Below are 22,083 nucleotides of genomic sequence, written 5' to 3' on the forward strand. Positions count from 1 at the left end.
GGTGTGTGTGTGTGTGTGTGTGTGTGTGTGTGTGTGTGTGTGTGTTCTACAAAGATCTTATTTCCGAGTAAGGATACATTCAGAAGTACTAGGGTAAAGATTTTAATGTCTTTGTCGAGACACAGTTCAACTCATGACACAGGGTATACCAATTAAATGTCTTTAGGCTTCATGCAACAGAGACTCAAAACAGGCTTTACATGAGAGATGTATGATCTATATATAATGAGATACCCAGAAGAGAGATGACCCCAGGGTCAGTAAGAGTCAAGCTCTTTCTTTCTAGTCTTTCATCTCCTGAGATGTCTTTTATCCTTAAGCTTCTTGTCAAAGAATGGCTGCAGGATTTCTAGCCATTGTGTCCTAACATAATGACATCTAGGGAACGAAGATCAGGGAGACAGGACTTCATTTTAAGCCTCTTCTTAGCGTATAACAATGTTTTCCCCAGAATCCCTCCTTCATGCTTCTGATGTCTCCTTAAATTTCATTGGCCAGAAGTGGCCTGCATGGCTAGCCCAAGGTGTAAGGAGGTTTGAGACATGTTTGGCATTTTGAAATCTTCACTGGAGACATGCTATCCAGAGAAGAAGGGTGAGGGAAATCTGTTTGGTTAGGGCCAACTGTGCTCGCCCCATCACATGGGGACAAAACATTGATATCTATTTTCAAACTTGCAGAACAAGTCTCTTTGCATGAACACTCTGAACTTCCTTTTGCATTGTGACACTGAGTTTTGGTTTCGTTTTCCCGATCAAGTAGGCCAACTGATCATTTTTCATGCATTCCTTGGCCTTCCCGAATTTTTCTGCTTAGCCCATCTTTCTACATTTAACATCCTAATCTCTTGTCCATTATATGGATGGCAAACATATTCTCCCAATCTGTGGCTCCATTCTTGACTTTATTTATGGTCCCTTTCATCCCGAAAATCTAAATGTCAATGCAATTATATTTTCTTTCATGGCTGTGTCTTTCTATCTTATTTAAGAATGGATTTTTTATGTGACATTATAAAGAGTCATATGGGTTTAAAAATGTTAAACTACTACTTTTCACAGTTAAGTCCTTTAGCTATCTGGAATTCATCTTGGTGTATTGTGAAATTAGGAAAATAGTTTCACCCTCACCTTCAGGTGTATAATCAGTTATATAAATGCTTCGTATTAATATTTCACTTAACCCAGGGTTGATAATGCCACTTCTATGGCCCATTTGAGTTGAGATCCCAGTACATGTGTGAGAGGCTACATGTGGCTGCCCTAGGGCCTATAACCCAGAGCTGTGGGGAGTGGAGACAGAGGTCAATGAAGTTTTCTTGCCATAAGCTTGGCTCCAGTTCAGTGAGAGACCCTGTCTCCAGGGAATAAAGTGGAGAGTCATAGAGCAAGACACCTTGTCCTCCTTGAGACTCTGTGAGTGTACACAAAAGTGCATGTGTCTGCACACATGTGTATATACTTTACACATACATATGCCATGCTTGCACATGTACATACACATACTTTATTTTAAAGATTGGTTCTTTTTTATTACTAAGTCAACTGTATGTATATGCCACAATTTGTTTATCAACTTCTTGGATGATGGACATTTGGCTTATATTCACATTTTGAATATGATAAACGAGGTGTTCTGGATATTAGTGTATAAATTAATGTATGGGCATATAGTTTCATCTGGGGGTGGCAATATCCAAAAATAAAGGGCCAAATGGCAGATGACTGTTTAACTTTTTGAGAAACCACTAAACTGTTTTGAATGGTGCTGGGATAGTTTTAAAGGTCTGGATATAGTTTTAAAGGGTAATGTTTTAGAAGGAATAGATAAGGTTTGAGTATATCACCCAGGTACTTGTGCTCAAAGTTTAGCCCTCGTTGTGGTGATGTAAGAGATGGGAAAGCTTTTAGGAGGCAGGGCCCAGTGGAAGGTGACAAACTCATTGGGATACTGTTCATAGAAGAGACTCTGCCCATCTCTGCAAGGGTTAGTTCCTAAGATGGTGTCATAGAAAGAACAAGTCAATGGGCTGGGGATGCAGCTCTCTTAGTAGCTTGCTTGTCTAATATGCACTAAGCCCTGGATTCTGTCTTGAGTGAAAGACCCTAGCCCTTCAGACTTACACCCCCAAGCCTCAGGAAAAGAGAAACTTCAAGTACCAGGAAATGAGAAACTAAAAATCTAGTTCCAAGAGCAACCTGACTTAGCCATTGTTCAATCTCCCCTGCAACCATAAAACAATGTAAAAAGATTTCTGTTAAGAGATGTGCTCAACTGTGACTGGGATAGTTCCAGGTGTTCCAGGAAGGACTACCGTGACCTGTGTGTAAACTCCACTCCCGCCTTGATACCCCGCCTTGAGGTTTCAGGAAAAATGTACCTGTTGACGTAACTGTACCCCCTCTGTGATCACTCTGTACCCAGACCATGATCTTGTGAAACAAAATTGTATGGGAATTGTAATCTTATGGGTTTTGTGGGTTTTTCCTTTATAAGCCCTCATGGGGCTGCAGTAAGATGCAGCTCTTGCTCTTAGGAGCGGGGTTTGCTTAATAAATCCTCCTGTTATTGCATCAACTGGACTGGAGTCTGGGTTCTTGGGGCACCCACTCAAGACCCCCAAACTGGGACTGGGACTTTGGGGTCCAACATTGAGTACTCCATAAAACTTGATATGGTGTAATTCCAACACTTGGGAGATTGAGGCAGGTGAATCAGAAGTTCAAGATCATCCTCAGCTACATCATGGATTCAAGGCCAGCCTGGAATAATGAGATCCTCCCTCTAAAACAAGAAGGAAAATGGGAAAGGGGCTTGTTCTGGACTTCCGTCTCAGGATATGATCTCTTCTACATTAAAAAAAAAAAAAAAAAAAAAAAAAAAAAGATCAAGTTACACTGTACTGATACAGTGTAAGTATAAATTTGTGAGATTGGGAAATTGTTGCTGTTTATTTGTTGTTTGTCTGTGTAGCCCTGGCTGTCCTGGAACTCACTCTGTAGACCAGGCTGGCCTTGAACTCACAGATATCCACCTGTCTCTGCCTCCAGAATGCTGGGATTAAAGGCATGCACCACCTCCAGCCAGAAGACATGGGGGATCTTTTAAGAGAAAATGATAAATAGATCTTAGAGAATACAGGAATTTGAAGATGTTATAAATGACTGTCATAGAATTGCTAAGCCTAAAACTTTTTGATGTGTCATTCCTACCAGTGACTGGTAAGGAAGCTTACTTATTACCCTAAGAGAAAACATGCTAAGCTTTGAAATGGGCAAGAAATATGAGAACATGGAAGATGGGTTTGGACCTCTTGCTTTCTTCATGACATATGTATATTATATTTAAGTGAAAGTAGTGTTCTCCCAAATAAGTTCTCAAGATACAGTGTTTGATGTAAATGGAAGAACCAGATCCTCTCCCCCCCTGCCATTACATGTAGAAACCATACAGTTCTTGACAGAGCTTCCTTTCCAATACTTGAAATGGTCTTGTCTCAGTCTTCTTCTTTTGGTATCGGTAGGACCTGTCACTGTGGAGCACTTCCTTCGTGTTGACAGATTGTGTTCACTTAGCATGTGTCACAACTGTGGTGGCCCACAGACACTATCTAGTGAGACCTTACTCAGGGTCAGGGAATCTGGGCTTACTTTACTCAGAAGGGCTGCATAATGGGACGATTTGGTCATAGGTGTGTTTACCAGGTGTTTTGAAGATCTACACTTGGCTGTATGTTGTGCTTTGGTCTTGATAGGGGGAGATCTTTTGTCCTGTCCCTTGGCATTTGTATAAAAAAAAAACCCTTTTGAATAAATGCCTGGGGTGACTGGGTATTGACCCAGGGCCCTGCAGAAGCTATCCTGTGTTTCTGTCTTTCTTATTGTCTCTTTCCATCTTTCTCTTATTTCCTCATTCCTCTCTCCACCCAAGAACCCTTCGAAAAGTGGGAGCAGGTCAGAGCTGGACTCCCTCCCACACACAACCCTCCATTTTGCTTTTGATCTCATCCATGTTTCCCCTGCCAGTGTCTTCACGTTGCCATGCCTCAAAATTCAGTCCTACTGAGCCCATCATTGTCTCTTCTTTGTCCTTGTTACATGCCCATTTCTCTGTTCTGTGACTTCCTTTGGATGTCTTATGGGCATGCCAAGCTCCAACTATCCCAAATTGAACCTGTAGCCAAGGCCAATTCTTCTGAAAACTCTCTTCCAGTTGATGGCCACTCCATTGTTCACAAGCCTTCTAGTTACTGACTCGATAATTTGTTCAACACCATATCACAGTCCAGTAGAAATCTGTGGTGATATATTGTGTAGCTCAATATATTGTTTACCCTAATAAACTTATCTAGGGATCCAAGGACAGAGCCAGCCTCTAGATTAGACATAGAGGCAAGACAATGGTGTCACACACTCTTAATCCTATCACTTGGGAGACAGAGATCTGTCTAGATCTCTGTGAGTTCAAGACCACACTGGAAACAGAGCCAGGTGTTATGGCATATGCCTTTAATCTCAGCACTTGAGATCTCATGCCTTTGCTACCAAGTATTTAAGAAGCACACATGCTTTTAATCCCAGCACTAGGAAGGAAATAAGATGGCAGGGCACAGAAAGATATATAAGGCATGAATAAACAGGGAGTCTCGCTCTGGAGGCTGAGGAGTTGGTAAGGTGAGGTTAGCTGTGACTTGATCTTTCAGCTTTCATCTGGTTCTGGGTTTTTTGTTTCTTTCTTTGTTTTTTAAGACTGTTTTGAAATTTGTGTTACAGAAATCCACAGTGAACTTGGAATATATCATTTTTTTCCCATCTTATTTTTTTTCTTTTCCTCTTTTTCCCCCATCTGTGTTAGCTCTGGCTGTCCTGGAACTTGCTCTGTAGACCAGGAAGGCCTTGAACTCAGATATCTTCCTACCTGTCTCTCGAGTGCTGGGACTAAAAGTATGCATCACTATGTCCAGCTACTTTTTCTCACCGTGACCGATATCTTCTCTTTCCCCACGATGGTGCAAAGTCAGCTCTTGTCAGCAGTACTGATCTACCTGCCTCTGTCCCCACTTCCTTTCAGACTACAGCCAGCAAAGAAAGAGAATTCTTTTGAACTTAAGTCATATCTTCTACTTCCTGTTCACAAAGTCCACCGTTGCTCGTAACTCTACCATAAATAGAAGTCCACGGTTTAAGATCAAATTTACTTCTTCCTTGTTTCCAGCAGCTCCTTCTTGCTTGCTTTGTTCCAGCCGAAAGGCGTCTTTCCTGGTTCACATCAGGTACCAGGACCTTCTGTCCAGAACATTATTACTTGGATGTTAGCGCTCTCAGGTTCTGTCTTCCTTCAATGCTTTGCTCCGTGCCATCTAATGTCCCCACCTTATAGGATGTTGAACACATATAGCTTGTCCCCCCCCACCCCACACTCTCATCGTAGTCAGCCCCCGCCATTTTCACACAGAACTTATAGCTTTCTAGCATGTTCTATAACTTTCATAGTTTTTATCTTGTTCTTGGGTTTACCCTCTACACTGAGCGCAGGGCAGATTTTAACCAAGTGTTTTCCAGATTTGTGGTTTAGCCATTTTTTTAAAATTCTCCCATGTAAATTCTCATCCTGACCAGTTTCCCTTCCCTCCTCTCCTCCTAATCCTCCTCTGCACACACCTCCCCTCCCCTCATCCACTCCTCTTTTCCCTCCAGAAAAGGGCAGGCCTCCCAGGGATATCAACCAAACCGACATATCAAATTATAAGGAGACCAGGCAAATCCCCTCATCTTAAGGCTGGATGAGGCAACCCAGTAGGAGGAAAAGGATCCCAAAAGCAGGCAAAAGGATCGGAGATAGCCCCTGCTCCCACTGTTAGGAGTCCCACAAGAAAACTAAGCTACACAATCATAACATATGCACAGAGGACCTAGGTCAGACCCATGCAGGCTCCCTGGTTGTTGGTTCAGTCTCTGTGAGCCTCTATGAGCCCTGGTTAGTTGATTCTGTGGGCCCTTTCCTTAAGACCCTGTTTAGGAACTCATCATCGCTTCCGTGTGTCTCACCAGTCACTCACTCACTTTGCCCACAAGGTGGCAGTCTTTCCTTTAAATACAGGCTGTAGTGGCCTCCAATTCAAGAATTAATGCAGGTCAGTGAGCCCGCAGTTTCTCTTTGAGCAGAGACAGCATGACCTGGAGGACCAGATAGCTGAGTTTATAGACTGTGCATCCCTACGCCTCGAGAGCTAAATGTGTTAAAGGAACAGGGGTTTAGGGTGTCAAAGCCTCCCACAGGAGTGGCACATTATGAAGGTGGAAATGTGGTTATTATGGGAGTGGTACGAATTTAGAATGGTGATAAAAGAGTTCTGATACAGTGCAGGCTGTCCATATAAAAACCAGGTTTACCAGACACATATATGTATATGTATATGTGTGTGTGTGTGTGTGTGTGTGTGTGTGTGTGTGTATGTCCCCCCATCGAGATAAGACTTACCCTTTCCTTCTCGACTCATGGTATCCTAGCATCTAGAAATGACTGCCCAGTTCTAATCTTGAATGTCTCTTGTGATCTAGAGACACAACTCTTCAAGGAATCATAACTTTCTTTCCTTCTAGGAGCCACTTTATTTGGAAAGTAGCTGCATAGTTTTGATTTTCCTGTGGGAGGCAGCATTGTCTAGCAAAAAGAGCAAGATCTGGCCTACAAGGCAGTTCTGGAGCTGGCTAATTGACCTTGGACAGGGCCTAAGCTGCTCTGAGCTCTGGTCTCTTTACTTTTAAGAGACTAGAACCCCCCCCCTCCCCCCTCAGTGGCTGGAGTGAGATTTTGATATAAGCACAAGTCATTGGCATCTTATGCAGCATTTAGCTCAGAGGTAGCATAATGGCATGGTCATGAATGCCCCCCCCCCCCCTTGCTGCTTTCCACCTTTGGCCACTGGGAACCAACCAACCCTGCGGAACTTAGCAGAAAGGGGAGCCATGAGGGGCAAACTGTAGTCAGTGGTCTATGGTTGTGGGAGCAGTAAAGTTAGGAGCAGGGGGGTAGAAAAGAGGAGTGCACACCACTGACCTTGAGTCCTGACATGTGGGCTAACCTACTCTATGCCCAGCCTCCAAGACTCCATTTCGGAAGGGAAGAAAAAAAAAAAAAACTTCCCTCAGATCAAGAAAATCTTTATTCCCACAAGTCAAAAGGCCGATAGGGGCTCCTTATGAAATTTCTGTTCAGTTTACATACTCATGAATGCGTTCCCGTTGTCATAGGCCTTTAGCATCTCCAGTGCCCCAAGCTTGTTCACTACTGTCTAGACCTTTACCCAGGGCCACTGGGAGAACCCTGTAATTGTGTGAGTTGGGTTTGTTGCTCTCTGTAAGAAGGGAAACACTCCCAACAAAGGTTGTGGGGGCAGGCGTGGTTTTCAGGAAACTTGGAAGATCTGGCTCATTTTTAAGAGTTTAAGGGAAGATTCAAGGAAGCTGGCTTTACCTGTACAGTGTCCGGGAGCCAACAGGATGGGCCCAATTCTCTGATATGAAATCTTAATAAATTCTCTACACCAGGCTGGAAGCATAAAGCTGAGGTTGGAACAGGTTAAGATGCAGCCATCACTTCTATCAGCTACATGCAAAGATGGTTCTACCATCGTTTCTTTGTGTCTGTGATTTCCTTTTTGTCTGTATTCAAATTATAATCTACCATTGCTTTATCTGACTTTGGTGTCCTGTGGAATTGCTCGTAGTGAATTGAAGAAACTTAAGATGCAGTTTAGGTATGAAGTCACACTGTTCAGCTTCTCTGAACGCAGAGCTGTTTGTCTCTCACCAACACCTCCACAAACAACCTATGCATCTCCTGTCCTGGGGAGGAGGAGCTAAGACCCAGCCTGCCACCAGTGGCTCAGTCTGAAACCAGGGAGGGAACTTACTCAGTTTCCTTGTCATCTGGACCTTGGGTAGACAGACTGACTGTAGCAACCAGAACAGAACCTTATTTCGTTAGGACCTTAGCAGGATGCCCTTGAGTATATTGCACGTCTAGCATCATTTCCAGAAAATATATTCAGAACCTGTAAGGTATGGCTTTTAGAAAAGTCACACAAAATGAAGAACCCTAGGGGAATGAAATGGAGCCATTTTCCTCCGGCAACATGAAAAGAACGTATACTCTTACCTTCTATTTCAGTTTAAAAAGCATGTACCATATGCAGGAAAAAAAAGGGGGGGAATATGGTGGTATTCTATTTGTACTGAAATATGATTTTGATTGTATGTTAATAAATAAAGTTGCCCAGGGGTCAGAGCTATTAGAGCCATAGAAAGAGCGTGGCAGTGGTGGCACACGCCTTTAATCCCATAGATCTCTGTGTGTTCAGGGATATAGCCAGCATTGTAGACATATGCCTTTAAGACCTAGAGGGCTGTACTTACAGGCAGTGACAAGGCAGTCATGTGTTTGGATTTACAACCAATGAGAAGGCAGAACAAAATACTTAAAAAGACGAACAGACAGGATATAGCTCTCTTTCGGGAAGCTGGGGCACCGCAGGAGGAAGGGTGAGATTTTAGCTCTGAGCTCTGACCTCTCAGCTTTCTCTTTTACATTGGTTCTGTGTTTCTTATTTAATAAGACGGTTGGTTACATCTACAGGGGAACTCAGGGGACTCAGCAGAGTGGGGCATCTTTTCTTTGTTTTGTCTAAGGTTTTTTGTTTGTTTTTTGTTTTTTCAAGACAGGGTTTCTCTGTGTAGCTTTGGAACCTGTCCTGGAACTCACTCTGTAGCCCAGGCTGTCCTCGAACTCACAGAGATCCACCTGCCTCTGCCTCCCGAGTGCTAGGATTAAAGGTGTGCGTCACCACTGCCCAGCGAGATTTTTCATTATCCATCTCCTTGACCTTGTTGGCAAAGTCTGGCCCTGGAGTCTATCTGTGGTTTGTGTGTGACTTAATAGGGAATTATTATTTTTTTTTTTGGTTTTTTCAAGACAGGGTTTCTCTGTGTAGCTTTGCGCCTTTCCTGGAGCTCACTTGGTAGCCCAGGCTGGCCTCGAACTCACAGAGATCCGCCTGGCTCTGCCTCCCGAGTGCTGGGACTAAAGGCGTGCGCCACCAACGCCCGGCAGGGAATTATTTTAAAGTTGGAGGGAAAAGTTAATTGTAAAAGGTTTGCAGGCCTCCTTTTTCACCTCAGAGTTCACATCATTGGGCTTCAGGATGAGAGATGGACACCTATGCTCAGTATTAGCTGATTCTGTGGTCCTTGACCCAATAATGAAATGTGAAAAGATAATGGATTTTGGAACCAAAGACCCTGTGGTGAGAGCTAGCATTCAGGTCAGGACTAAGTGTATTTGCTCCAATACTGGGTTGTGTTATTCTTGTCTATGTTCAAGTGCGCCATGAACAGAAATGTTTATCTTGATAGCAGCTGGGACACATTGTAGGACTTATGGCAGCTTCCCAGAAAATATGGAACAAAAGAATGTATAGAAGAAACAACCTACATGCCCACTGACTGATGAGCAGACAAACTGATGTTGTTATAATTGCACAATGGAATATTGTTCAGCCTTCAAACAGGAGAAGATTTAATACACACTATGTGGTGTTTTGAATGTGAATGGCCCCTATAGGCTCGAATGTTTGGTTCCCAGTTGAACTGTTTAGGAATGATTAGGAGGTGTGGTCTTACTGAAAGGTGTGCCACTGGGGGTGGTGAGCTTTAGGGTTTCAAAAGTCCAATGCCAGACCCAGTCTTGTTCTCTCTGCCTAGTGCTTGCAGATTAGGATGTAAGCTCTCAGCTACTGCTCCAATACCATGCCTGCCCACCTGCCACTATGCTCCCTGCCATGATGGTTATGGACTCACCCTCTGAAACTCTAAGCAAGTCTCCAGTTAAAAGCTTTCTTTTATAAGCTGCTTTGGTTGTGGTGTTTCATCGCAGCAATAGTAACCCTAATTAAGATAAAACACAGCATGACTATCCTAAGAACATAATGCTAAGTAAAGTCAGCCATATGTAAAGATTCCACTTTCATGCAATACCCAGTATAGTCAAATTGAAACAGAATTATAGCAGCCAGGGGCTGGGTGGAAAAAGGCCAGGGTGTCAATGCGAATGAGTTACAAAACAGCATAACTGTATTTATCTGTACATTTAAAAATAGTCAAGATGGGCTGGAAGGTGAATCTCAGTGGTAGAGCACTCGCCTAGCATGTGTGATGCTGAGAGTTTAATTCCTAGCATCTCAAAACCAAATTGAAACTACCCACTGCCACTACTGTCGTGGGGTTATATGCCTGTAGTTCCTGCTACAAAGAAATGTTGTTACTATAAGAAAAGTGGAAGTTTGTATCTTGGTGAGTGCAAACGACAGACAAGCATAGCTGAGAGATAAGGTTGGAGAAAGGTTCACTGCAAACAGCAAGTTCAAAAAGAAAAAAGATGGTACACACATTTTGGGGGCATACTTAGGTAAAGATTGTGAGCCATATGTTTGCAAGATTAAAATGGTGGACAGGAGCACTTTGGGGTCATACTCAGCTTGAATGATAAAGATGGCAGCCAGTAACAGCTCTGGGCAAACTCACCTTTCTTTTTAAAAAAGATAGAAAAACAACAACAGAAAGTTTTAGTTGGTGAAAAGAAAAGACACTTTTAAAGTGTAGGAGTTTGCCCCTAAAACTTTAATCCTAACATTATCTTTATTTTGCTATGAGTGAAAAAAGGATAAGGAAGACTTTAAAAACATAAAATGATGTATGCAAGATGATGTCTTTGGTTTTTCTCTTCGAATTACAAACTCTTCCAAGTAGAATCAACTCTTCCAAGTCAGGTTCAACAGTATTGCTCCAGTCTCCCCTCCTGAACAAAGAACTCTCCTCAGGTTTTAACCTGGGGTTTCTTGAATCTTTACTATGATTTGAAATGGAATATAAGACCTAAGAGAAGCATAAAAATAATTTGGTAGCATTGTGAGTTTTGGTGGTTAAATAAGGGCTTGCTGATGAAAAAGCCTGATGTGTGGCAGGTTCTCAATGCTGGATAACTTCTTTCCACCAGGCCTTTTTCCAAGTGGAAAACACTCTCGGTCTCCCATCCTACTCTTCCTCAGTCTCCCATCTTACTCTTCCTCAGTCCCCCATCTTTCTCTTCCTCAGTGTCCCATTGAATTCTTCCTCAGTCTCCAATCTTACTCTTCCTCAGTCTCCCATCTTATTTTGCCTCCAGTCCTGCAGACACTACCAAGGGAAAAAGCAGAGGAGCTTTAAACATTTGGAATTTAGAACAGAAAGTTCTTGAGAAGGCCACTGCATTAATTACTGGAATTAAGGCATAAACCCTACTGAAAGCAAGGTCGCCGCCAAACGTCTACTTTCTAAATTGCCTGTGATAGTACCCCATAAATTTTGATTGACACTAAAGTACATGGCCTCATAACTTTTTCTTTTTTGCATATGTAAAAGGTATGGAAAGAGAGATCACTAATGAGATCCTGGCATAGTTTTCAAAGGCAGGTGCTGATGAACTTAAACTACTCTGTTTCGACTTTGGAAAGAAATGCTATTTAACCTTTCACATTTTCATTTGTATCCACTGATTTTCAAACATAACCAGGGTCAGAATTGCCAGGGGCAAGGGAAGCTATGAATGCACAGACTGTGGAACCCTGCCCTACGTTAACGAGTCCAACTGCAATAGCCCTATTTATTTAAAGTTTTAAATGACATGTAGCAATTGGACATATTTATGGGCACAACACAGCATTTTGGTCCATGTATACACTACTATATAATGACCAGATTAGAGTGATTGGCGTTTCTATCACCTCAGGCATCTGTAACTTCTCTGTGTTTGGAACATTCAGCCCTCTCTATTAGGTGTTTTGAAATCTTGCCTTTTCCAAAGGCACTAAGAAGACTTAAATGCTTTATATAAGATGTAGGATAAGGAAAAAAAAACTAGTTTTCTTCCTATTTTCTCCTTAATTTTATCCAGCATTTGGGTCACTTTAACCTCTCAGAGCCTCAGCACGGAGACTGGTTTGCATCTCAGAGGAATGTGCTGCACATCTGATAGAATGGTGTAGAGGACTGGCTGACCCTGAGTATATGATTCCCAGACAAAGAGCACTTGTTGCTGTTATCTATGCTCCAAAAATATTTTTAAGGTTTATTTTTATCTTATGTGTATCATTGTTTTGCCTGTATGTGTGTTTATGTACCATGTGTGTGCAGTGGCCATGGAGACCAGATGAAGATGTCAAGTCCTCTGGAACTGAACACACAGTTGTGAGCCACTATATAGGTGCTAGAAACCAATCCTAGGCAGCAAATGCTCTTCACTGATGAGTCTTCTCTCCAGACCCTTCCGAAATATTTTAAAAATCTGTTTTCTGTGTTTCCTTTTATAGTGATCAGGACTGCCAGGAGATATTGAGTACATTCAAAGGAGCATTTGTTTCCAAGAATCCATGCAAGATCACAAGAGAAGACTACGAACCACTGGTTAAGTTGGCCACTCAAACCATACCATGTAACAAGGTAACAAGTTATAACATTCAGAACTGAGAATCAGAGCCAAAGGGAAGAGGTCCCAGGCCCAAAGTTAGGATGTAGGAAGAGAGGAAATGTTGGCATTAGGCATTATTTGATATGGTTGGTGGGGTAGTATTGGTAGAGGACAGGTTTTGGAGAACTAGGATACCATCAGGGTTTAGGATATCTGGGGAAGGAAGATCAGATAGAGATGGGACACAGAGAAAAGAATCTAGCATCAACCCCATCCCACACGAAGAGAAGTAACCCAGACTTATATAATCACAGGACATTCCCCTAGCTTCTGATAATCATAGACATGTAAATGGTAACACAAGGCTGACTTATTTGTGATGAGTGATTTTTGCTCTTTACTCTCCTAGCCCTCGCCTTCTTAGTTTTTTAGAACCATTCTATGGGGTAGGCAAACCAGGGGTCAGAGTCTTTATTTCACCACCAGGGAAGCTCAGGCTTGGTGAAAAGAAATTGCTTAAGTATAAAAGGCTTTAAAGTAGCCAGGTGAAATGTAAAAGGAACAAGCCCTGGGGTCAGAGAAGCCTGGTTTTCAGTCCTTTGAATATACTAGAAAAGGTCTGTCATGAGGTACAACTCTTTCAAAGTCTGTGGTTAAAGCAAAATTGCACATTTCTGAAACTAAGTGAGGCACTCCAACCCATTCACAGTTATCACCTCTCATCCTGTTTTCAGTGAATGGACATTGCTGTGGCTCCTCCCCGAGGAGTACTGAGTACAGTGCTCTGAACAGAGGAGGTCCATGGTAGACAATAACCAAACTGACTTCTCTGGATATTTAGTGTGTGTGATTTACTCTGATAGTTTCTGCTTTTTTTATTTATAAAAGGTCAATTGATCAATTGATTGATTAATTGTTTGATTGACTTATTAATTGATTGAAGTTCTGGGGATGGAACCCAAAGCTTCATGAATGTTAGCACTCATTCCACTGTTGAACCACATCCCCAGTCCTTGGATTTATTCTTGGTCCTAATTAATTGTCTGTTTATTCTTTCTCAGACTCTCTTTTGGAGCAAATCCAAACATCTAGCCCATCAGTATACCAGGGTCGAGGGAAAGATGTTCACCCTGGAGGACACGCTGCTGGGCTACATCGCTGATGATCTCTGGTGGTGTGGAGACCCCAGCACTTCTGGTAAGGATCTGGACCATCTGGGATGGCTTGGGATGCATGGGAATGGATCCTTGAGGTGAGCAAGGAACTTTGAAAGGTCAATGGGCACCCTAATGCCATTGGTGCCCTAAATGACAAGTCAGGCTCTTAGAAAATAGCAATCCCTATTCTCTTGAAATACCAGCTTCAGAGCTTAGGGTTGTCCTTGGCCTCTGAGGGGTGGGAAGTATACATGTGGAGGAAATGATTGGCCCCATAAGAGAGGAAGCAAGAGAGAGCTGAGAAAGCCCAGTTTATTTATTGCTCATTTTTGTGATAGCCAGTCCAATCCCATGAGATCTAACACAGTCTAGAGGAAAATAATCCAATGTCCCAAGAAAGTCATTAATCTATTCATGAGGGTAGATTTCCTCGTGATTCCAACTCCTCTTAGAGGTCTCATCAACTCAACACATTGCAATAGAGAATTAATAATGTGAATGTTGGTGAGGCAGACTGTATCAAACAACAGTACTACTTTATAATGCTGTTGAGGTAAGCCCCCAAATCTAGTTTCTCCCTCACTTGCCCTCTCTACCTCCTTCCTGCTTTCCCCTTTCCCCGCCCCTCCCACTCTCCCTTTCTCCTTCATCCACTCCCTCTTCCCTCTTCACTTTCTCTTCTTCTCTTTTTGCAAGGAACGACCCCCTCGACCTTTATATACTATTTCATTCTGCACTGTGTATTCTTGAACATAAATCTGGGCCATTTTTTAAAAAATATTTTGAAACTGAAATTATATATACTTAAGATGTACAGTGTAATGTTTGGTTATAAATAGGCACGGTGAACTGATTATTATAGTTGAGATATTTAGCATGGGCATCTTAAGGTGTCATCCCCATTGTTTATTGGTGACCTCTCTTTTCCCTTCATAGCTGATCAATCTATTTGCCTAGTAACCCATCTGTTCTTCATCTCCACTTGCACTGTCTGAGTCTAACACACTAACACCCTCTCTTGCTGGGAAAGCTGTAATGTTATTCTGATCACTCTTTGCCCCTTTAGGTCAGTCTCCATCTGACACGACAGAGTTTTTCTTACAGTGGAAATGTGACTGTCTCTATTTCCTTTTAAAACCTAACAATCTTTTTTTTTTTACCTCTAGGCTAATAATATAAATTCCTTGGTTTGGCATGGCCTCTGTATTTCAGGTGCCTCATCTTCCATCATTTCCTTTCTCCGATCAAAGCTCATCACAGCTCTTGGCCTTTGCACATGCCATCTGCATAAGGTGCCCTTCTCTTTAGAGTCTGTCTGAAGACTCTGATTCTTGTCCAAAGCAAAATTCAACCTGAACTTTTTCCGGTTGTATTGCACAACACAAGTAACTCTTCCTCTGGTTATTTGACTTCCATACATCACATGTTATGTGAGGCCAGGCTCCCACCTGATTCAACCCTCTATCTCCAGAGCCTAACCCTCAGTAAATGTTTATATACTAAGGCAGATGGCCTTGAGAACAGCGTCATAGAACCCAGGGATCCACACTCTATGCTTTGTACCACATTAGGGGCAGAGCCTAACCCTCAGTAAATGTTTATATACTAAGGCAGATGGCCTTGAGAACAGTGTCATAGAACCCAGGGATCCACACTCTATGCTTTGTACCACATTAGGGGCTGAGCCTGTTTTGATGGGGTTGGCTGTAGAAAGCCTGAGACCACCTGAGCCCTCAAACTTCTGGAGGTTGAGAAGGAAACTCTCCAGGAGAGAATTTCCGGCAAAACAGAGAAGTGTCTGGTGAACGAGTCTTCTTCCCGAAAGGGCCTGGCCTTCTCTCTAAGTGTTCCTGGACTCCAGGGGAGTGATGGGGGCTGGTCTCTTTGGGGCAAACTTCTGTTGCCATTTCCCAGAATGATGAGTCAAAACCTATCACACTGTTCCTGTCTGGGATCTGGAGGGGAAGGCAAGGAGTTGGAAGGAATTCAGGGACACTTAATTAAATTGGGTTGAGATGTGTCCATTCTCCAGCCTCTGCCTTGGCGCAGATGTCATTGGAAAACACTTCCACTGTAATTGAACAGCCAAGAATGGGCCCAAAGGTATAATGCCTTTTCCACTTAACTGTTTCCTATAAACTATATGTTTTAGACATGAACTATGACTCTTGCCCACACTGGGATGAAAACTGCCCCAACAACCCTGTTTCAGTGTTCTGGAAAGTGGTTTCGCAAAAGGTAAGTTCCAAGCAGTAAATTCTAGAGTTTTGGCTGAAGATGCTGTCTGGTCACTGGTTGGTTAATTTTGACCCTTTTTGTGGTGTGAAAGTGTGGAAATCTTTGATGAGAACAAAAGCTCAGAAATACACGCTAGAAGGTTTTCGAACATTGCTTCAGAACAGCCACAGAGGCTTTGCAAGCTCAGAGAAAGAATCCCTATACCCAATGAGTGAATGACATTCATTAGCTGTGTCTGTCAGGAAGCTAGGTTTGACTTATCCTGACTCCCAGGTATTGATTCGATTTCTGGAACAGTTTGAATAATCTGCATTTGTAGACCACTTTATATGTGCCCAACCCTTTGCAGGAGTTAAGAACTCTATCCTCACAACAACCCTATGAAATATCATGAATACCGTGGCCACTTTGGAGGTGGCAAGATGGAGGTGCAAGCAAACATGGGAGCTACTCATGGATTCCAGATCTTGAATCTGGGTGGAGAAACACTAGCTCGCTCACCTCACATCTGTGTCTAACTTCACTTGAAGTTGCACAGGCATTATTTACTTTTCCCTATTCGTGTGTCACTGCAAGAAAAATTCCTTTGTAAGTAGACCACAGTGGGAAAAGAATGAAGAAAAACCAGTGAAAGGAGAATAAAAAAAGCCCAAATGTATTGATTATGTATTCAAATGGAGTGCACATCTGAGGAGGTGTGGAAGATGGAAACACATTTGTCAAAACATGTGCCTTAGTCCACTGGCCCTGCTCTAACCAAAAGCTCAGGTTGTGTAATTTAGAAAGGACCTCAGTTGGGTTAAGTGCCAGCAGGTCAAGGTGGTAGCAAATTTGATGTCTAATGAGGGCTGTTCTGTGTTTCTCAGATGCCAACTCATTGCTGTGTCCCCACATGTCAGAAGACAAAAGATGCCTAGAGAATTTCCCTGAGCCCCTTCACAAGAGTACTGACGTCATTCATGAGGGTAGAGCCGTTGTGCTCTTACCAACCCAGTTTCCAACCTAGGACCTAGGGGCTGAGAGTGGAAGAACACGCATCCAAGCCACAGAAGCATACACATTTCACAGTCAACAAGTCCCATGTCTCTATGTCATTCCCATTTCTCTCTCCAAATAGATAGTGTAAGAATTGAACAAATTTTTACACTAGAGGTGAAGACACTAATATTCTTAGCTTAAGAGACTAATTGCAGAAGAAGGGGAAGAAAGACTGTAAAAGCTGGAGGCAGTGAATGAATACCAGGAAACCGTGTTCTCTGCGCACAACAGGAAAGTTGCACATATAAACTCCCAGCAGTTGTAACAACATGCACATGACCTGTACCAACGTAAGGACAACTCTCAGCGCGGAGAGAGGAGGTGGACACAAAGTGTCCTCACTAGCAGGGCAACTCCTGGTGACGGATAGCTGCTGGGCCGGAGTCAGTTTTCTTTAAGTGTGTTGCCATAGGTAGGTCAACCATGCTCTGGGGGTAGGTCACATATTCATGAATATCTAGCCAAACAAAGTTGGACTTGATGGGTAGGAAAAGAAAAGAGGACATAAAGTTGGGTGGTGGTGGTGGGTAGGTCTGGGAGGAGCTGGGCAAGTGGTGAATATGCTCAAAACTCGTTGTGAAAAAACTCCCTAAGAACTAATAAAAATTTCCTAAAAGAGACTAAATCCAAGGTCATTGGCTGGTAAGTAGCTGAACTGAGGTCCTAGTGTAGGTCAGCCTAATTTTAGAGCATTAGCCTTGACTTCACACTATCTGCTTACTGCTTATGGCTTTTAAATGGCAGGTTAAGAGTCAGGAATTAGATCAGTGGTAGAATAATTGCATGAATGCAGGTGTGCTCTTCTTCACCTCCCTGTATCAACTAAATTCCTACCTCAAGGGGACTTAGGAGTGGAGTGGTGTAGGGAGACAAAAAATTAGCATGGAAGTGAAGGGACACTTTTTTTTTAGTAGTAAGTCATTTTTTTTCATTTTATTGAAAATAGATTCTTTTCTTATTCAGTATATCCTAATTATAGTTTACCATGCCTCTACTACTCCCAGTTCTTCCCCACCTCCCCCACCTGCCTCTATATCCATTCTCTTTCTGTCTCTTATTCGAAAAGAACAGGCTTCCAAGACATAACCAACATGACAAAATAAAATACAAAAGATAAACTAAAAACTTTCACCTTGAGGCTAGACAAGGCAATCAACAGAAAGAAAAGAGCTTTCTTGTACTCCCATCTCAGCCCTTCGTACTAAGAGTTCAATGGCGAGGGTGACCGAAGGCACCCTGCCTTCTGATACACTGTGGCACCCGCACCTTGATCCTTGCCAGACTCTCATAGAGGAAGACAAACAGACTAGTCCCTATCATTGACAGTAAGGATTGTTCTTCTTATAGGTTTGAATCTCCAGATCCTCTTGCTGCTAAGTCATGTGACCTTGAGCCCTCAACTGAGCCAATGTTTATCTTGTGTCATGGGACTCATGAAACTTCTACATTGTGGGGTCCAGTGCTCTTTTGAGTCAGTGTTTAATGATTATTCTTAAGGATCAGGGGTCTGTCCATCTCTCTCCTTAGCTAGACAAGCATCCCTGGTCTTCATAATTCAGCAAAAAATCTTCCAGTGTTGTAGAGGTCACCTGCAGAATAATGTTCAATTTCCTCAACGAAGTATTTGGCGTTCCATGAGTTTCCCCCACTGACACCACTGTTCTCCTACACTCAGGGCCTCTTCCAGTCACAGCTTCTTCACGTGGTGGAATCCCACCTACTCTTTGCGACGTGGACTCCTATATGGCACTTTTTTGTTCTTTCCTAATCTCTAGTACAGGGTATCTTCCTTTTTCCTGCCAGCTTTTCCTTCCTTGGAATTTTACTGAGCAAAACTCACCCTTTGCCATGTACTAGATATAAATCACTGAAGACTCCAAAAGAACCTGGGAAGCCAAGCTCTCATTTCTCCCAGCTATCTTCATACCAATGGCTAAAGCTGTTCAACCTATTATTACAATGTATGAATTGGGTACTATGCACAGATGTTATTGAAGGAGACCTAAGTCCCAGAAGTCTGGGTCTGTCTCCAGAGGAAGCTGGACAGTACTCTGTTCACATTGTTTACTCCAGTTCTTAGCAAATTTTCCAGATGAAAGTTGGTTGCATGAAGAAATAAAACTCTCTCTGTGAGTCCAAGGCCAGCCTGGTCTACACAGCGAGTTCTTCAAGCAATCTCCCTTTTTCTTTGTGCCTTTTTAGAGCATTGGGGTCCCTGTCTCACACCTAAGTTTCTCTTTCCACAGGATTCCATTTCCCTTACCCCTAAATTGTCCACCTTGCTTCTGCTAAATAAAATGTAGCCTCTACAGCACATGACACCAGGTGATTGCCTTCCTTTCCTTCCTCTAGAGATACTCTGTTTCCCACTCTAGACTTTCAACTTCTGCATCATTTACAGATTGACATGGCTGTATCAAGAACTCATGCAAAGCGCACACTTCCAATGGCTTAGACCATTGGATAGATTGACCATTCCTGTGCTGAAGGTGTAGAGCCTATCCTCTCCCTCCCTTTCTAGTACTAAATATTCGTTTGAATGGAATTGCTGGAGAATAATGATGGACTTCTTTTTAAGTTTGCAGAAGCTGCCTGTGGTGTTGTCCAAGTGATGCTCAACGGGTCCCTCAATGAACCATTTTACAAAAACAGGTACTTCTTTCCTTTGTTTGTATTCTGTTTGCAAGGGTTAGTTAATTGCAGTTACCATAGTCTCTTGGACCTGGCATTCCTCAAAAGGATGTGCCTTCTTTTACGTACTAAATAGCTCAGCTTAAAAAGGGCAAAACGTCTGTATTCTCTGAAGATATTTTTATTCTGGGTCAATGTTTGGTCTGGTTTCTTCTTTGTCTAAAATCCTCCAATGTTCCTAAGAGCCACTACATGGTTTCCAGACATCACTCTTGACTTTTTGAGGTCCCACATAATTTTCTCAGCTTTCTTTCCCCTTGAATTCTATCTTCCTATTTCACCCATACTCTCTGGCCTGACTCCCCTCTTTTCTCTGTCTGCATCCTCTCCATTCAGAAATAATGGCTCACTTCTCTCTCCCCTGTGAAGAGTGAGAATCCCACTTCAGCAGGAGAAGTATCCTGGGCCATCACCCTCTCTTGGCAACATTGTCACAAAGCATTGTAGTGGTTTAACAGGGTGGACAGCAGAGGTCATTACACATACGGGCACCTAGCCTCTGAGAGTCCCTGTATACATAAATGATGAGGATGCTGTAGAGAAAAATGGAGATATACTGTGAACAGTGCTGAGCTCCATGCCTAATGAAAACTCCCCAGTGCACATCAGCTATTATTTCCTCATTTCATCCTCAGGACTGAATTGGTCCACATTCAAGCCTCCCATCTCTGGTCTCCTTCTCATCTTAATTTCTATCACGTCCATGGCCTTTGTTCTCTAATTTTTCTCTGACAAAAATACTTCTGAAAATGGAAGCACATATTAATTTTCTCTGGGCACTGTAGGTACCTCTATTAACCGTTACTCTCTTCTGTTTTAATGTTTAAGTAAACAAACAAAGCAATATTAACTCTTTTGTCTTCCTCTGACCCTCTTTTCCTATGGGCACTCAGAAACTTGTCATCTGATAGCAGATAGCTAAGTCCCTGCCACAGGAGAGGTAGCTATTTACACTAACAAGGAAGAATCTAGATAAGTGTTAGTGAACAGAGATTCTATGGTTGTAACCAGCTCTCTGGTAATGCTACTCTTTGAACATCAAGTATCTTAGATATATTAATCATTACCAAAGAATAGTTAAAAATCTTATCTTGAGCTCGACAGTGGTGGCTCAAGCCTTTGATCCCAGCATAGGAAGCAAAAGCAGGTGGAGCTCAGTGAGTTCGAGACCACACTGGCCTTAAAGCAAGTTCCAGGGCAGCCAGAGCTGTAACAGAGATAAAGCTTGTCTTGAAAAACAAATCTTACCTTGAAAATCTGGTAACCAAGAGTCATAGTGAATGAAGAAAGGTGGGAGGCAAGGTAGGTTCTACTCAGTGGTGTCCCACTGGCTGGATTGTGACAGGAGGTATGGATGCCCTGCACTTTGGCTTGGAGTCAGTGATGTTATTTATCTCTTCTGTTTTAGCACCTTTGGAAGTGTAGAAGTCTTTAATTTGGACCCAAAAAAGGTGCATAAACTACAGGCCTGGGTGATGCATGACATCGAAGCAGATTCCAGGTATGTCTCTACTTTGTAGCAGAGTGATAGGATATGAATCAGCCTGCGAAGAAATTCAAGATAACAAGAACATGCTGGGAACAGACAGGCTTAGCAAGTGAATGGGGCTTACTCTGCACTTAGCCCTCCTCATGGTCTCTTAATTCTGTCTCCACAAAGGACAGTGACTGCTTCACACCTTCACTCCTGCTGACCTGAGAACCCCAGAGGTGGACTTGTGATTCACCTCTCTTCAATGCTGTTCCCAGGAGCAGTTATGCAGACAAAGCAAGACACTCAGAGAATTTGAAAGATCTTATTATTTGAATATTTTTTTTCTTCCCTAGTAACTCATGCTCAGGCTCCTCTATAAATGATCTGAAGTTGATTGTGCACCAAAGGAATATCACTTTTGCCTGCCAGGATAACTACAGGTAATTGAGTTCTTGTGGGAAAAAAGAAAAACCAGTTGTGTGAACTGAGAGGACTTCAGGGATCCTTCCCAGGCGTTGGTGGTGTGTGATGTATGATGCATTATGCCCTGCCACCAAACATATCTTATTTCCCTAGTCAATGGCTTAAATCTGGCCGCCTGCCCATTCATTCTCGTCCTCCTTCTCTGCCATCCCTGAGCAGTGACTTGCTCCAAAAGCTGAATGACCCTCAGGGGATGCACTTCTTGCTTTACTGCTGGGCTTCAGGGGAACAAAAACGTGTCTTGCCAACAGAGACTTTTCTCCCAAGTTTTAAAAGTCTGTGACTGGCTACACATTTTCATGTGAAATCTCCTTAGTTAGTTAGATTCAAATATAAATGCCCATTATTTGGTAAATTTCCACATGGCAGTCTACAAAGATTTATCTTTTCTAGATTAAGACCAAAACCAATGTAAATGCTTAACAAAAACTTACCATTAACCTACCTGCAGGTATATATCTTTAAAGTTACCTGTAACTCCAAAACTGGGGGGCCCCCTCA

The 22,083-nt window shown here is 42.7% G+C and overlaps 1 protein-coding gene across 1 annotated transcript in view; it reads left to right on the top strand.

Annotated features, from left to right (window-relative positions):
* The window catches only part of LOC143267593 (ADP-ribosyl cyclase/cyclic ADP-ribose hydrolase 1-like), a 49,213-nt gene that overhangs the window by 24,121 nt on the left and 3,009 nt on the right, over window positions 1-22,083 (top strand). Inside the window, exons 2-7 of the mRNA XM_076546234.1 lie at window positions 12,404-12,533; window positions 13,563-13,698; window positions 15,811-15,896; window positions 19,513-19,586; window positions 21,034-21,126; window positions 21,453-21,539. Coding sequence (XP_076402349.1) covers window positions 12,404-12,533; window positions 13,563-13,698; window positions 15,811-15,896; window positions 19,513-19,586; window positions 21,034-21,126; window positions 21,453-21,539 — 606 coding nt within the window. The remainder of the gene's footprint in view (window positions 1-12,403; window positions 12,534-13,562; window positions 13,699-15,810; window positions 15,897-19,512; window positions 19,587-21,033; window positions 21,127-21,452; window positions 21,540-22,083) is intronic.

Source organism: Peromyscus maniculatus, chromosome 10, assembly GCF_049852395.1.
Source record: "Peromyscus maniculatus bairdii isolate BWxNUB_F1_BW_parent chromosome 10, HU_Pman_BW_mat_3.1, whole genome shotgun sequence".
Taxonomy (NCBI): Eukaryota; Metazoa; Chordata; class Mammalia; order Rodentia; family Cricetidae; genus Peromyscus; species Peromyscus maniculatus.